Source organism: Chiloscyllium plagiosum, unplaced genomic scaffold (genome assembly GCF_037043375.1).
Source record: "Chiloscyllium plagiosum isolate Xiang-an unplaced genomic scaffold, Cpla_swu_hap1 HiC_scaffold_20, whole genome shotgun sequence".
Taxonomy (NCBI): domain Eukaryota; kingdom Metazoa; phylum Chordata; class Chondrichthyes; order Orectolobiformes; family Hemiscylliidae; genus Chiloscyllium; species Chiloscyllium plagiosum.
Genome location: NW_028270158.1, coordinates 12,362,984 through 12,381,286, shown reverse-complemented (window position 1 = coordinate 12,381,286; position 18,303 = coordinate 12,362,984). Strand labels below are relative to the sequence as shown.

The 18,303-nt window shown below is 39.5% G+C and overlaps 1 protein-coding gene across 1 annotated transcript in view; it reads left to right on the top strand.

Moving 5' to 3' along the window:
* The window catches only part of LOC122560846 (uncharacterized), an 85,121-nt gene that overhangs the window by 45,240 nt on the left and 21,578 nt on the right, over positions 1-18,303 (top strand). Inside the window, exons 4-7 of the mRNA XM_043712003.2 lie at positions 5,185-5,330; positions 9,059-9,196; positions 10,269-10,352; positions 10,530-10,756. Of these exons, the coding sequence (XP_043567938.2) occupies positions 5,185-5,330; positions 9,059-9,196; positions 10,269-10,352; positions 10,530-10,756 (595 nt within the window). The remainder of the gene's footprint in view (positions 1-5,184; positions 5,331-9,058; positions 9,197-10,268; positions 10,353-10,529; positions 10,757-18,303) is intronic.

Genomic DNA, 18,303 nt, shown 5'->3' with positions numbered 1-18,303 from the left:
ATACCCCAGTCAGATTACCCCTCAGCCTTTTCTGCTGTAGAGAAAACAAACTCAGCCTGTCCAGTCTTTCCTCATCACTGAGACGTTTCCATTCCAGCAATGTCCTGGTGAAACTCCTCTGCACCCTCTCCAATGCAACATCCTTCCAATAGTGTGGCAACTAGAACAGCCTATGGTATTCCACCTGTGACCTAACTAATGCTCTACAAAGTTGTAACAAGATTTTTTTGCTTCTATATTCTATGCCCCAGTTAATAAAGGCAAGCATCCCGTTTGTTGCCTTTACTACCCTGTCTGCTTGTGCTGACACCTTCAGGGATCTTTGAACTTATTCACCAAAGTCCCCTTGTTCCTCAGCCCTTCTTAGGGACCTACCATTCATTGTGCAAAACCTTCCCTTATTAGACCTCCCAAAATGTACCACCTTAAACTTATCAGGATTAAATTCCATCTGCTATCACCCTACGCAATTTACCAGCGGATCAATATCAGACTGTAGACTGAGACCTTCCTCCTTACTAACAACAACACCACCAATTTTTGTATCATCTGCAGACCTACTAATTATACCTAGTACATTCACATCCAAGTCATTTATATACGTTACAAACAGGAGCGGTCCCAGCAGTGACCAATGTAGTTTATTGCTGGTCATAGGCTTCCAATCACAAAAACAACCCTCTACCATCATCCTTTGCCTCATATTTGCAAGCCAGGTTTGGATACAGTTTACTAACTAGCCTTTGATCCCTTTGGCTCTTAACTTTTGGATAAGCCTTCCCTTTGGGACCTTTTCAAAGGCCTAACTGAAGTCCATGTAAACTACAACTGCACCACCCTCCTCAATATATTTAAAAACTAAATAAAATTTGTGAGACAGGATCTGCCTCTCTCGATTTCATGCTGACTATCCCTCATCAACTTCTGTCTTTTACAAGTATAATCCTGTCCCTCAGAATTTTTTCCAATAACCTCCCTACCACTGACATCAGACTAATTAGTTGGTAATCTTCTGGTCTATCCCTGCTGCCCTTAAAGAAGGAACCACATTAGCTTTCCTGCAGTCATCAGGCATTTCATCTGTGGCCAGCAAAATATTACATATCTCTGTCAGGGTCCAGCAATCTCGTCCCTTGCCACTGATAGCAGCTGGAATACATCTCATCAGGCCCTGATAATATGTCCTTTAATACATCTAATAACGCCCCCTTATTAATTTCAACCTGCACTAGAAGCTCACTATGTAAAAACAATGACTGCAGATGCTGGAAACCAGAGTCTAGGTTAGAGTGGTGCTGGAAAAACACAGCAGTTCAGGCAGCATCCAAAGAGCAGTAAAATCGACATTTCGGGCAAAAGCCCTTCATCAGGAATATAGGAGCTCACTATCCCAACTGAAGTCTCCAGCTACAATGTATTTCTTCTTTGTGAATACAAATGAGAAATATTCATTTAAGACTTTACCCATGTCCTTGAGCTCCATGCACAGATTTCCCATTTGGTCTCTAACAGGCCCACTCTTTCCCTGATAATCGTTTTGCTCTTCATATACTTAAATGCCTTTGGGATTTTCCTTACTTCTTTCTGCCAAAGATATTTCATGGCCCCTGTTTGCCCTCCTAGATTTTTATATACTTCTAATGGACCTCCCATGTTTTTAATACACTGTACCTAGCAATTTTTTTTCTTGATTATCCCTTCACATCCAGGGTTCTCAGGACTTGTTGTTCTTGCCTTTCACTCTTATAGAAACACACTGCCCCTACAGTCTCTATATTACACTATCCCACTTTCCAAGTGTAGACTTAACTTCAAGTAGCTGCTCGCAGTCTATGTTTGTAAAATCCTTCTAATAATATTGAAACTGGACTCCACCCCACGCATCCCCCCCCCCACCATCCCAAATTTAGATACTTAACTGCTACACTATTGTTATCTCTTTCCATGATGACTTTGAAATTTAGAGATGTGGTCACTGTCCCCAAAATGCTCGCCCACTTATACTTCAACCACTTGACCAGCTTCATTCTCAGCGATATAAAAGCATGCTTAGTACACCAGCAGTTTGAGTTTGGCAGCGTGATGGCTCAGTGGCTAATACTGCTGCCTCACAGTGCCAGAAACCTAAGTGCAATTCCAGCCTTACATGACTATTTGTATGGAGTTTGCATATTCTCCCCATGTCTGTGTGGTTTCCTCCGGGGGCTCTGGTACCATCCTACAGTCCAAAGATATGCAAGTTTGATTAGATTCTCTACAGTGTGGAAACAGGCCCTTCGGCCCAACAAGTCCACATCGCCCCTCCGAAGAGAAACCCACCCAAACCCATTCGCCAACCCTATGTTTACCCCTGACTAACACATCCAACACTATGGGCAATTTAGCATGGCCAATTCACCTAACCTGCACATTTTTGGATTGTGGGAGGAAACTGCAGCACCCAGAGGAAACCCACACAGACACAGGGAGAATGTGCAAACTCCACACAGACAGTTGCCTAAGGCAGGAATCGAACCTGGGTTCCTGGTGCTGTGAGGCAGCAGTGCTAACCACTGAGCCACCTTGTTGCCATTAGGTGGATTGGCCACACAAAATTTGCCTACGATGTCCAGGGATATACAGACGAGGTGAGTTAGCCATGAGAAATGTGGGGTTATAGGGCTAGGGCAGGGCAGATCTGGGTGGGATGCTGGTTGGAGGGGCAGTGTGACTCTATGGGCCGAATGGCCTGCTTCCACATAATTGGGATTCTATAATTCTGTTCTACGAAATTGATTATTTAAGATAGAAGTAGCTGTTTGAAAGTACAGAACTGAGTATTGCTGGGAAAAAACTCTGTCTTGTTTAATCTATTAGTCTTGCACTAAATAGGGCAATTCACAAGAAATATCCTGGTAAAGGGAAAACAACATTTATGCTTTAAAAGAGGATAATGTTGAATGGTCAGCAAGTGGTTTTTCTGTCTGAATACACTGGGCCCTGTGTATTAACACATTTAACTCTGATTAGGTGCAAATGTGCCATGCTACAAACCTTACTGACAATCCAAAATTGGTTGCGAGTTTGATTATTTACATACTCAGGATTGTTGACCAAATGTAATTGAGTCAGAGAGTCATAGAAACGTACTGCATCGAAACAGACCCTTCGGTCCAAATCGTCCTGTTGTCCAATTGTGGAATCTTATCTCATGTTGGACACTGTTTTATGATTTGCAAATGTGGGTTTGTGAGACAGAGTCAGCCTCATGTATGTTGTGAACCACCAAAAGGGTATGTTGTCTGATTATGATCCACTGCAGTTCGACATGAAATCTACATGTCCAACATCACACTGGCACTGAAATCTATTTATCGCATTACTTATTTGTTTGATCAGCAGAATGTTTTGGCCTGATATTAGCATCTTGTCAATGGCAAACACTACTCATGTTGCTACTGCTTAGTAGCAGAAAACAGCTAGTTTCATATGTTGATGAAATGTTTGAGAGATATTAGCCTGGAGTCATTAAGTCATAGAGGTGTACAGTGCAGAAACCGACCCTTCAGTCCAACTCATCCATGCCGACCTGATATCCTAAATTAATCTAGTCCATTTGCCAGCATTTGGCCCATATCCCTCTAAACCCTTCCTTTTCATATACCCATCCAGATGCCTTTTAAATGTAATTATATCAACCTCCACCACCACCTCTGGCAACTCATTCCATACACGCAGCACTCTCTGCATGAAAGGATTTCTCCTTTAGTCCCTTTTAAATCTTTCCTCTCTCACCTTAAACATATGCCCTCTAGTTTTGGACTCCCTTACCCTGGGGAAAAGACCCAGATTATTCACCCTATTCATGCTCCACACGACCTTAGAAACCTCTATAAGGTCACCCCTCAGCATCAGACGCTCCAGGGAAAGTAGACCCAGCCTATTCAGCCTCTTCCTTTAGCTATGACCCTCCAACCCTGGCAACATCCTTGTAAATCTTCTCTGAATCCTTTCAAGTTTCACAATGTCTTTCATATAGGAGAGAGACCAGAATTGAATTCAGCATTACAAAAGTGGCCTAACCAATGTCCTGTACAGCCACAACATGACCTCCCAACACCTACAGTCAATGCATTGACCAATAAAGAACAAGCATATCAAACACTTTCTTCACCACCCTGTCTACCTGCAACTCCACTTTCAATGAAATGTGAACCTGCACCCCAAGGTCTCTTTGTTCGGCAATGCTCCCGAGGCCCTTACCATTAAGTGTATAAGTCCCACTCTGATTTGATCTACTAAAATGCAGCATATCACATTTATCTAAATTAATTTTCATCTGCCACTCCTCAGCACATTTGTTCATCTGATTAAGGTCCTGTTGAACTCTGTGGTAACCTCCTTTGCTGTACACTACATCACCAATTTTGGTGTCATCTGCAAACTTACTAACCATACCTCTTATATTCACATCCATTTCATACATATAAGTTACAAAAACAGTGGCAGTATGAAAAGCAACCCTCCACCACTACCCACTGTCTTCTATCTCCAATTTTTTATCCAAATGGCTAGCTGTCCCTGTACTCCATATGATTCAACTTTGCTAACCAATCTACCATGCAGAACCGTGTCGAATGCCTTGCAGAAGTCCATATAGAAAACATTCACTGCTGTTTTCCTCAGTCTAAAGTAATAGATACTGGGCAGTTTTCAGGATGACTTTTCAGTCCTCTCCTTAATCCCGTTCAGGAGTTTGTGAAATATACCAAGAAATTATCTGGTTAACCATTATCCCACAGGATGGCTTTAATGCGCTCAATTTCAGCATCAAGTTCGCAAGGTGAACAAACTGGCTCAATTACTATTTACAAGGTTGTCAACACGTCAGTTTACACATTCTCCATAGTTATGTCCCTTCCAGTCAGTCCTTTTGGCAAACAGTCTGCTCTCTTAGTGTTTTTGTTTTTGTTTTCTCATTAAATTGGTAATTCTTTTGAATTGTCTTTAAGTATATTATGACTTTTCAAATAAATCTTTGAAACTGTGTTTAAGGTATCATAATAATTTAGCAACCTAGATGCTTTACATCAATGAACAACTAAATTTTCAACAATCATTAATTGATTGACATTAGTTCCTCTTCTAATGAGGAAAACATTACATTTCAATAGACTATATATGTGTATAATGTTCTAATTTAAGGTTTAAGAAAAAGGACCCATTCAAGCAGTGAAGAAAGAAGTAGCAACAAGCAATTTAAGACTTCAGAAGGTGACAAAAGTGACCATCTTAAATTACATTCCAAAAGCCAAAGTGCAGAAACTACTAAGAAGAAGTGTTTTCATGAGGTGACTCTTGTTTTTATTTGCTTTAGGAATGGGGTAATAAGAGTTGGTTAGCATTTAAGGAAATACTGAGAAATAAAAATGATTAGATGGATAATGGATTTTTTTCAAAGTATGCTTTAAAGAATACTTTCAGCTAATGATTTGATTCATTATATTTATAGGGGTTTGTTATATTTTAGCAAGCAATGTCTTCATCATCTTCACTTCAACTAAAGGAATATCAAAATGCTTTGCATTAAGAATTTTTAAAGTTTGATTACAGTGGTTGGGAAAAAAAGGTGTATTTTAATTTAAAATGGTGTTGTGACTCTGGAAAATGTTACTTCTAATTCATTCAACATTTAAAAAAATTAAATCTTGGGTCATAGATTCTATCAATAGTACTATCTTGGGAATGATTTTGCAAGTTTGCAAAGGTTCATTGATCATGATATCCCAAAAAGCACAATGAAACTGTTCACAAGGAACGTTGTAAAATTGTTCTAATTCTATTAACTCCTTTTACTGTAACATCATACTGCTGTGATCATGTTTCCCATTCTGTGGTAATAAACCAGATACCATCAGGGAGACAGTACAAGATATTCACTGCAAACTCCTGAATCCTACCATCAGGCTGAGTTGGTCAGCAGGCTGGGGTGTATAGGGATCCCAACAGTCACTTGTGATTCTTGCATGGGAGGTCATTTAGTAGCTATAGGGTGAATTCACTTTCCTTGGCTCTTTGACTGGCCCTCCAGCTTCGAGGTCTTCAAGCTTGAAAAGAGCAGCAACTTAAAATAGACAGTCAGGAAGCGAGAGGGCACAATATACTCTTACTTGCACCTACCTTTGGACTTCAAAGTAAAACCCCTACTTGTAAAGGCAGAGCTCCTTTAAAGACTGACCTGCAGCTACTGCGGCATCCAGGCAGACGAGAAGAGTTCTTGAAACTGCATAATGAAACTTGGATGAAAGCCCAGTCTCTTCTAAAAGGATTATTTCTAAGAGATTTTATTTGCAGAGAAGTTTTGACTGGCTTAATTGTTTTCAGAGATTTTGTCAATGTGTCTGTTTATTTGCACAAAATTAAAGGTACCACAACTTTAAAGCTACTGTTATTAATATCTTAATAGTCTGTTTATTTTTAGAATTGTAGGAACCCAGATGTTGGTCAAAAAGTTAGTTTCTAAGCCGTTTCGCATGTCATTGTTACTGTCAGATTTATTGGTTGTTGTATGCAGTGTATTTATAGTGAGAATGGGCATGGGACAGCTGACATGGAGTATATGGGGGTACCATTGCGTATGGGGCATTTTCTTAGCAGAGGGACTAAGATGAACTATTGAGGTAGGTAGGTGGGCAGTAAAGAATGCAAGGAGGGCCAATATGTAACCAAACAACTAATATGATGTCTTAGAGAACCTAGGCAGAACTTTTAACTACACTGTCTGGACTCTAATGTCTTCAGTTATCTGTTGGGATAACAGTCTGCCCCACCTCCTTGGAGTGAACTAACACAGTGAAGGGAGAAGTATAGATTTTATTACATTGTGCCTTGTAAGCTGGCAATTTGAAACATCAAGCACAAGATGTTTCACTGATTGTTACATTTAATCCTGCTTAGGAACAAGGGCAAGACTTGTTTATGATTAGATTAGATTTCCTACAGTGTAGAAACAGGCCCTTCGGCCCAGTAAGTTCATACCGACTCTCCGAGGAGCAACCCATCCAGACCCATTTCCCTCTCTCTAATGTACCTAACACTATGGGCATCTTTGTTCTGTGGGAGAAAACCAGAGCACCCGGAGGGAACCCACGCAAACATGGGGAGAATGAGCAAACTCCACACAGGCAGTCACCCGAGGCTGGAATCGAACCTGGTACCCTGGTGCTGTGAGACAGCAGTGCTAACCACTGAGCCACCATTTGTTGCAAGTATTTCAATGAGTCCCTCAAATCAGTTTAAGTGTCAGTAAGCAATTGTCAGCTCCAGTCAGTTTGTCAGTGAGAGTCCAGGAACGTGGTTCCATATGGCTGAAGTGCTTTGGTTAGCTGGCTCCCAACATTTGGGTCAAAGGATGACCCATGGGCTTGTGGGGTTGGAGCAGTTAGCAAGCTAGAATGGTACTCGTGATTGGATGCCGGAACGTAACCTTTTGAAGTCAGTGGGATATAAGCTTGCGAGAAAAGATTGTGTGGTTGGGAGATGATCTGTTGTTAGCAGCATGGCTGAGGAACTGGGACCGCACCTGATGCTGCAGTATAGCCTGAGAAAACTAAGAAGGCTGGGTCTGGGAGCTGAGGAAAATTCATGTGCAGCAGAAACTGTGAAGCTGAACTGGTGTGTTGATAACTAGATAATTATTAACAGTCTCTAGAAGTCTAGGATTCCTCTGTTTTTAACTTGAGTAGTGTGAAGGGAAATGAGTCCTGGTGCAGCATGAGGGGAACAAGACTTAGACTAGCACAAGGAGAGGCGAGCTACAGTCCAGCACAAGGGAAACAAGACCAGGAACAGTGGGAGGGTACAAAGCCTGGAGCAGCGCGAGGAGAAGCGAGCCACTGTGCAGCACGAGGGGATACAAGTCCCATTGCAGCGGAACATACCATGTGCCAGTGGGGAGCGGATCAGAGGCTGGAACAAAATGGGCTAGGGCCTGGCGAAGGCAGTCCGACCACAGGCGGAGCTGCTGCTATTTGAATTTTTTTTCCAGACTGTAATGTCAATCCTTAAATTATTATAACTATCTTATTTCTAACTTTTTTTTATTATATACTGTAAACAATGCAACTACATTTTCTTTTATTTCTCTTTTGTATCCAAGATTTGTACCCAGGTACTTGTATACAAGGTAGAGTCGTTAGAGGCAGCCATTGTAAAGACTTTTCACTGTATTCCTGTACTGGAGTACACATGATAATAAAGGATATTCTATTCTCTTCTGTTAAAATAACTCTTAAATCAGTTCAGAGTCTAGATCTTTCAGAGGCCAATGAAGATTTTTCATGAAGGCTAGCAAATCTTTTAATGAGATTTGCTGACTCATTGTCCCTAAACTTTGGGTGGGTTACTGGGAAACTGTTAATTTTATCTGCTATTTGATGTGCTCCTGTGAGTGTCCAACCACAGTTTGTTCATAAATCCAAATTTGTCTTTTTGTTAATTCTAGATATTAGAGTATGTCATGTATTGTGTGTTTGTTTGTTTTACTTTTCCAACCGTTTGTATAATAAAATTTGTTTGAACAAATTTTGGAATGCTCTTCTTTATTTTCTTAGTAAGTACCTTGTTTGCTTTAAAAACAAAATGTATTGATCCCTAAATAGATTGCAACAAAGATTTGGCAGTTTCATCTGCGATGATATCAAAGTAAAAGAAAGTTTCTACTGAGACATGCCTGCTAGCTGCTAAAAATATGGCCATTGTGTCTGAAATACTGACCAAATTGACCACTGCCAAAGTTAGATACTTTTGTCTTCATAAATACCTCTTGTTACTTCCCTAATCAGATGCTACAGACAATTTTGCAAGGATGGAAGAAAAATTAATAATCCACATTATGCAATACCTTAAGTGAATTTCCCTGCCAGTTTATTTGAAAGTGGGAATAGAACTGCTAAAACAGTGACGCAGACCATGCCTACAGTGGATTATTAACAGTGCTTAATATAGGAATATATATGTTTAAACTTTGAACTTTACTTTTACGTGCAAATCACAGATTCATTCCAGTTTATCTTGTTAGATCCAGAAATGGATTCACCAAAAGATTGCCACTGAACTTAGAAGTGATCATTTGAACAACAAACTTGAAGACTTAACAAAAAGAATTGAAAATATTGAGTGTAGACAAAATCATGAAGAACTGGCTAAAACTATTCAAGTAAGTTTTAAACAACTACTTTGTATTTATTTAGAATCTTCCATCAGAATAGAACAAGATATCTCTCAAGATTATTCTCTAATAAAATTTGACACTGAGCCCTGTAAGCAAATGTTGAATCAAATGACAAAGTTTGGCCAAGAGGGGTTTTTAAAGAGTATATTAAAGGAGGGAAGCAAGGAAGAGGGGAAGATATTTATGGAGGGAATTTCAGAGCTTGCAGATTGTCAGCGGAGTGTACAGTTCTCAATTAAGCAACGAATGCAGCAATCAAAATTGGTAGTGTTCAAGAGGCATGAATTGGAAGAATTCATCTTGGCAAGTTGAAGGACTGGGATCAACGGCTGAATAGCTGAGATGGGAACAGAGTTGGCTGTGTTGTGAAAGTAGTAATAGTCAAATTAAAGATGGCATGAATCTGAGGTTGGAAGCAAATCGCAAGATCACATACGCTGCAAAGTTTGCAAACAATCTGCTTCAGCTTGAGACAGTTAACAGGAAACGCAATTATTAATCGGTTATTCTAGGGAACTTAGTCCATTCAAGGCACCAATGCTGGCTCTTAATGTACTGCGTTAAAGTCAGAAAGGATTGGCCTGAGGAAGGACATACAATAAATCATGTCAATAATCTATTTTAAAAATCATGTCTTTTATTTTGTGAAAGTGGGCGGTTGTTTGCCTTCCAATCCAACCCAGGGAAAACTTTCAGAGCTCAGTTGTGCAGTGGCCAAATACTATTTGCTTGCTAGTTGTAGTTATAGTTTGTTCAGTGGTACATAAGGAATATGACAAACTTCAATCCAAAGTATAGGTGAAAGAGACCATTTTCTGCACCTGGAAATTTTAGATACAAAATTCAGTCTTTGATCACTGAAGAAACTTCATTTTGATTTTGTTAGATTTGTACCTTTATCACTTTTTTTCAAGAAACATTTCTATCTTGTCTTCTGGGATTTTGACTTATTGTTGTGTATGTAATTTTTGTGCCATTGTCCTGTGTTTTAAAACCAGTATTAAGAAATATAAATTACAGAGATAAAAACAACTTTAACAATCCATTTTTCACACAGATTCGAATAAAACGATTGGAAAGAAAGGTAAAAGCTGCCTTGAAAACTGTAAATACTCAATCACTTAGAAAAACAGCAGAGGAGGTAAAAAAAATGTTTCTTCATTCAATGCTCTGAAATAGCAAACCAAATTTTGCATTAGTTTTTATTTTTAATCCACATTTTGTACAAAATTATTTATGAGAAAACAGCATAATAAATTTACTTCAAATTAAGAGTATTAAGGATTTATTTCTGTTTTGTGCTTCATTACTTATCCAGAGCAATTCAGCATCATTTTCTCTAAAACAATCTGATATACATCCTGTGCCACAATATGCTACCACTGGAGAAAATTCAACCAATGCACTGGAGCCTGAGTCAATTGCAGAATATATGGATTCATCTGCTACACCTGCCACTGTACCAGACCAATCCTCTCAGCCATTGCCTTACAAGGAACTTCCAGATTCTTCCAACTGTGAACTGAGCTTACAGTTACCTGGAAGGTATTGTTGAACTAAAGTGTGAAAATTAGTTTATAGTAGAGTTGCAATTTTTAATGTATTCAGAACGTTTTTTGCGAAGGCATATGGTTTACTAATCACATAACTGTATGGGAATAATCATTGTTGTAATATCTTGTTCTAAAATTTAAGTTTGGGATGCTTTATACGAACTCTGTCTTCTGATTTAGCAATATGCCAATGCTTTTGTTCCATAAATTCCTGCCGTTGATGCTAAGACTTTGTTGCCAACAACCAAACTTATCATTCAAGAAAATATTTTGTGGAGTGTCTTTTTCAACCATTTACCTTAGTTACTTATGAACGGCAAACATATTCAATTTCAGTTGGAATGACTTTCATAGTTGAGAATCCAAAGATGTTACTGATTATTTGTTGATGTGAACATAGAACTGTCAGAAAGATGTAGATACCTACACCAATCATGTTTTCCCAATGCTCAAGGCTTTTTTTCTAGGACACTTAATTTCCAGGGCTTTGTGTTTCATTTAGGTGATGTCCCTAAGTTAGTTATTCCTCTCCTCTCCCTGGCAGTAAATACTGCAGAAAAAAAAAATCAAGAAAAATGAATGATGTTGAAGTGATTAGTTGAGACAAGTAAAGCTCATGCATACAGTGCACATGCCGAAATTTGAAGAAAAAGTAGGATAGCATATGATTCATGGAAGGACAAATTTGTGGAATATGAAATGAGAGAGGAAGAATTGCTGAATTTGCAGGTTCCAGAATGTGAGAGAAGACAATAATAGTGTGTCATGCCATGAAATAAGATATGTTGCAAAGTGTTTTTATGAATATTTGTCAAAGGATATGGTGGAGGGAATTCAGAGTATTAGCAACAGGGTAGGATGAAAGCAGTGTTATTGAGAGAGAGAAAGGTGTACTCATTCTTCTTGCATCTTGAAGTTAATGAAACTCAGAGTCTGCCCATGCCTGCTGAATAGTTGCCTTAGGCATTTTGCTGTGGGTGATGGGCAATAATACTTCCTTCCTTGTCACTACCTCCATCAGACCTTCAAGAAGTTGTACTAAAACTGCAGGGCATTACTGAAAGTGATTGCTGTTGCTGATGCAGCAATAGCTGTAACCATATCATTCCAGTGAAATCTTTCAGAAGGTAATGGTACCCTGCTTTAAGATTCTGGTTTAGATGGTCTGGGTGGCCTGTTGAAAAAAATACATGATGAAATTGCATGGTGAAATTTTATGGAATGCTAATTTCCTAGTGCCATTGATTAGGCAGTTTAGTATTCATGAAATGTTGTGCAGGATTTAAAATTGCACAAGCTTCACACTGATGTGGTTCTGCCTCTTTTCTTATCCACTTGACTCACATTGATAATTTTGCAAACATTATATGTAAAATAAATGTTCACTGAAAATGAATAAAAAATTACAATACCGCTTTGTGGTGATGTTGTATGATGCCATCTCAAAAAAAACGCAAATTTCTTTGAAGATATTCTTCTATTATTGTAACTTCAGCAGGAATTTGGCAGTGTTATCAAGGTGTAGAGGATAGAGAAAATATTCATTTTAAACTCGTTTTCAATATATTGTGAGACATCATGGTTTTACAGTGGGCATTTAGTGAAGTGACCGAATTATAAAGATCTTTTCACATGTTAATGAATCTTCCCCATCTGATCATACATACTACCAATATATTGCCTAATTTGCTCTGGTATTGGTGTAGTTTTTATGCTGAATATTCTAATTTTTCTATTTAATTCCCTATCTCGCAGTTTCACCTCAATTTTCAGTCTTACCATTCTCTTTAAAAATCCTTGTTCTCTCTTACCCATCTGAGTACTGCACAATTTTTTCAAGAGATATGCCTTCACTGTGCTTGTCCCCTGTGCACTAACTGATTTTCATACTCCAATGATTTCAATCTTCTTCATGCTGTACTTTCCTTTGACCTCATGTCCCTCCCTATTTCAAAATGCTCCATCCACACCCAACAAACCCTCTCTCAATAAATTCCCCTGAGCTGATTGTATTAACTTAACTCCAGATCTGCATTCTGAGCCTCAAGTAACAAACTCATGTGAGTTAAGTGTTCTTCACTCTGAAATAAACTTGTGACTCTCCTTACACTTGTGGCGTTACTTTGACCTCTGGAAATGGGACTTTGTTCAGCTATTGCACTGGTCACCATACATGATGGAACGATACCTAGAACTTTTTTCTGTACTGTTCCATCTTTTAAACTAGTATATTTATGAGAGGTGCATTTGGGGTATTTAAATGCTTGAGGAGATTAGAAGTTGCTTTCTGTCTTGCGGTCTAATTTTGAGGAGTGCAAGAAGCAGACTTGAATAAATTCATAATCTTATGCGGAATGCGAAGAGGTGCAGATTTGTTGGGCCATAATTGACATGGAAATGCAACAAGAGCAGTTAACAGTCAATTTTAAAATATGTAAAGAGAAAAAGAGAGGGAAAAGTGGACATTGGGCTAGTGGAAAATAATGCTGAAGAAATAGTAATAGGAAACAAAGAAATGGCCAAGGAACTGAATAAGTACTTTGCGTCAGTCTTCACAGTGGAAGACACAAGTAACATCCCAAAGATTCAAGAGCATTGGGGGGGCAAAGATTAGTTTAGTAGCCATCTCCAAGAAGAAGGTGCTAGAAAAACTGAAAGGTCTGAAAGTGGATAAATCGCCTGCACCAGATGGACTACAAACCTAGAGTTCTGAAGGAGATAGCTGAAGGGAGAATGGAGGCTTTAGTAGTGATCGTCCAGGGATCATAGGAGACAGGTAAGGTCCCAGAGGACTGGATAATTGCTAATATAACCCCCACCGCACCCCAGTTTAAGAAAGGAGTAAGGCAAAAGATGGAAAGTTATAGGCTGATTAGCCTGACCTCAGTCATTGGCAAGATTTTGAAGTACATTGTGAAAATGAGATTTCTGAATACTTGGAAGTGCGAGGTAAAATAGGGCAAAGTCAGCATGGTTTCATTGAGGGGAGGTCATGCCTGAAAAATCTGTTAGAATTCTTTGAGGAGGAAATGAGCAGGTTAGACCAAAGAGAGCCAATAGATGTTATCTTTGTTGCCTTCCAAAAGGGCTTTGATAAAGTGCTGCACGGGAGGTTGCTAGGTAAGATAATGGCCCATGGTGTTAGAGGCAAGGACTAGCATGGTTAGAAGATTGGCTGTTTGGCAGAAGGCAGAGAGTGAGGATAAAAAGGTCTGTCTCAGGATGAAAGCTGGTGACTAGTGGTGTCCCCCCCCCCCCCCCCCCCCCCCCACACACACACAAGGGTGAGTGTTAGGACCACAACTTTTCATTTTATGCATTAATGATTTGGAAGAAGAAGCTGAGGGAATCTGGCTAAGATTGTGGATGATACGCAGATAGGTGGAGGGGCAAGTAGTATTGAGGAGGCGGGAGGCTGCAGAAAGACTTAGACAGGTTAGGAGAGTGAGCAAAGACGTGGCAGATGAAATACAACATGGGCAAGTGTGAGGTCAAGCACTTTAGTAGGAAGAATCGAGGCATGGACTATTTTCTAAATGGGGAGAAAATTCAGAAGTCTGAAGTGCAAAGGGACTTGGGACTCCTTGTCCAGGTTAACTTAAGGTAAACTTGCAGGTTGAGTCAGTAGTTAGGAATGCAAATGCATTGTTGTCATTCATCTCGAAGAGTAGAATATGAAAGCAGGGATGTACTTGAGGCCTTATAAGGCTCTAATCAGACCACATTTAGAGTATTGTGAGCTATTTTGGGCCCCATACCTCAGGATGAATGTATTGGCCCTGGAGTGGGTCTCGAGGAAGTCCATGAGAATGATCCCAGAAATGAAAGGCTTAACATATGAAGAACATTTGAGGACTCTAGGACTATTTTCAGTGGAGTTCAGAAGGATGAGGAATGAAACTCTCAGAATGCTGAACGGCCTGGACAGAGTGGAAGTTGGGAAAATGTTTCCATCGGCAACGAACTAAGAGCCCAAGGGCATACCTTTAGATTAAAGGGAAGACACTTTGGAACAGAGTTAAGGAGAAACTTCTTTAGCCAGCGAGTGTTGAACCTGTGGATTTCATTGTCACAGAAGGCTGTGAATGCCAGGTAATTAAGTATGTTTAAAACAGGGATAAGTTTTTGATGGCCGAGGGGATCAAAGATTACAGGGAGAAAGCAGAAAAATGAGGTTGTAAAAAAACCTGTCAGTCAAAATCAAATGGCAGAGTAGACTCGATAAGCCGAATGGCCTAATTTCTGTTCCTGTGTTTTATAGTCTTAATTCTCAGATTAAGCAGGTAGATTCTGATCACTGAAAGCATTGCCATGATGTAGTAGAATTTGACTGTCACCATGACCCTCATTTTTTAAGTAGGTGAAATGTACATAAAAATTCCTTTTGCCGAAAAGAATCCATAATCTTGAGTAATTCGAAATATAGCTTCTTGCACGCATAAGTTCATCATGCTGATGATGATCTACTGATTCTTGGTGTAATTCCTAGCACAGTCTGGATTCTTTAGATGATTTCCAATAATAGAATCCAATCCAATGATGGATATACTCTTGAAGCTTGCAAGTATGGACTGGTTGAGCATGAGCAGCCTGCTGCCAGCAGCAAATGGTCAACAGGATGTGTTGTTGAGATTTGGGATCATAACACTTGAAATGCTTACTATATTAAAGACACTGTCAGTTGGTGGGAATTTGGACTGTGTTGAATTTTAATTTGGTTCATTTGCTAAGTGCACCAGTAATAAAATCTGTTTTGATGGAGATCATAGCTTTTGATTCAGAAATGATGTAAAGGATGAAAAAGTTTTTCAATTGTATAGAAATAAATATGGCCAATTTTACATTACTTAGCAATGAAATTTTAAAACTTGTAAGCCCTTTTTAAAAATGTAATTCTACCCAGTGTTAATATCAATGGCAACAGAAAAAAGCTTAGTTATTCTTATTGCTTTTCATGGGACGAGGCTGGCAGAGACTGCAATCATCGACATAAATCACTACTCTTCAAAAAGAAGTAAGTGGTAATTTTCAAAAATCTTTCAAAATAAGGGATTATGTATGCAAGTATAATTTACTATATTATCGGAATATAATTGGAATTCAATCAATAAATAGTGGTTTTATATATTTATTTGCAGTTCAAAAACTACATTTCTGCTGGGGTGACAGAAGCCTCCTACCAAATCATTTTGAACGAAGTACATCAGCCACGGTTGATTTGGATGTTGTCCTTTGCGACATTTGTGTTCCAATCAGAAAACCAAATGAATGTCTGAACAACAAATTTTGGAACTGCAAACTGACTCACTGATGTCTAAGCTCTGCAGTGATCTGTTTAGCTAGAAAACCAACTTGGACAAAAGCAAATTATATAAGGAGATGCAATGTTGTCATGTCTGTTTCATAATATGATACAGATTACCCAGCTCGAACACTTAGACAATGGTTCAAGACTTCATGGCAGTTGATTCATTTATGGGATTGGAAATATTCAGGCAGTATCTGTCCTGATGTATCACTACATTTTACAGATGATTTTACAGTTTTTATCTTGCTGTTCCAGGTCCAGCAACTGGCGTTTCCTTCAGTGGTGTATATTGTAGTGGTTTTGAACATTTTCAGTTTGTAACTTTTGGTGAATTTTTTGTCACCAATCGTTTAATTTTGCTTTCTGTATGCTATTCCTTTCTTTGAAATGTATAGAATCCAGTAGTCTCCAAGGATATGCATGTGGAATAATCATCTAGAGGTAAAAATGAAAATTATACTATGTTTTGAACACTAAAGTGCAGATTCTGTACTTAAGCTACTGCAAAATGTTTTGTTTTAAAAGCTCTATATACAGCATCATAGTTTAAATTGATTTTGATTCTTCTGATTTTTAAAAATAATGACGTTGTATACATTGGGTGGAATATCATAGGTGGTCTCAGCAATATGAGCTATGGTGAGATTTGTGGCAGAATCAAGTGAGAAGTCCAGTGAGGCCAATCTTGATGCCAGGAGCATCTCAGCCCATCTTTTAGGCTTTTCACAGGCAGTGTGCCTGGCAAGTTTCTCACTAGTCAGTGACTAAGGGGGAATTACTGCTTGCTAAATGTCTTCTTGACAGCTCAACTTGCCTCATTATTATTCATCTTTTTCTCTTGCCAAGCTTACCAAGCAAGCTTAATATTTCAAAAGTTCAACATGCAAACGACTCTGTTGGAATCAGCCCACCACTTGCTTCAAATGACCACTGTGTTGCATTTGATCAGTCTGCAGTTCGGGGCATGATGCACCGGCAACAGGTGCACACACCTCTAATCCCCAGATATTAGCATCTGTCAACCCAGAATGATCAATATGGCAAATGGCGCCATAAGTGGCAACTTTTAAACTTTTCACTTTACTAATGTGAGTACATGACAATAAAGCTTATTCAATTCTCCAAGACCTTGCAGGCCACCCAGGAAGCACAGACTTGCATTGCAAGGTGCAACAGTAACTAGCGTTAAAAGGCTACAACAGAGACACTTTGCATGTATAACATAGCCATACATTCCAAGGATTGAGAAAGACTGTTCGTTTGCTCTCTGTGAGTTTGCTTACTTAGTCCAACTTGCATGCTCATCCATTCCTTGCATTGCCTTACCATGCCATATGTGTAAACGCATTGGCATTTCAGCTTCTGTATTTAGCTGCTGTTTTGCACAGACACACAGGCTGCTTGCTATGGTTGTTAGTAAGGATCTGAGGGGCGGTGGGGGCTGAGGGGTACAAATCTTGCTGAACAGCACACCATGGATAACTCTAACACCTATAGCATGAGCTTGTATGTCAAATGCATTGTGCATTCATTCAACCAAATGCCCATGACAGAATAATGAGGATTAGTCCTGAGTCCGCTCAAGGAGGGGCCACTGTTGGTCAGAAGGTCCTGGTACTGTCAGTCACAGGCACAATTCACAGTTCAGGGGTTTTGCCATGATCAGTCAGCTACTTGGGACACTCCCACAGTCAGGGCATCTATCCTAGTAGTCTGAGAGGTGTTCAGTGGCCAGTCCTATAGGGCTAGCATAGGCAGAGAAGGGAATCCCATATTGTCATTTGAGGAGCTACAAACAGAGTGGTCAGGGGTCAGGTCTGTCACTTATGTGGCTGCATACTGAAGTTGATCAGAGATCTGGATTGAATACAGTGATGGGTGTCTATCCATTTTTCCACTTTTGAGAAGGGTTCAAGAGGTGACCTGTAGAAACAACAGGAAGATTACTGCTGGAAAAAGTGAAGGATGTCCATGGAGTCATACAGCATGGAAACAGACCCTTCAGTCCAGCCAGTCCATGCCAAGCATAATCCCAAACTAAACTAGTCTCACCTACCTGCTCATAGCCCATATCCTGACAAACCTTTCCTATTCGTGTACTTAGACAAATGTTGCAACTGTACCCACATCCACCACTTCCTCAGGAAGTTCATTCTACACGCAAACCGCCCTCCGTGTAAAAATGTTGTCCCTCATATCGTTTTTAAGTCTTTCTCCTTACCTTTTAAAAA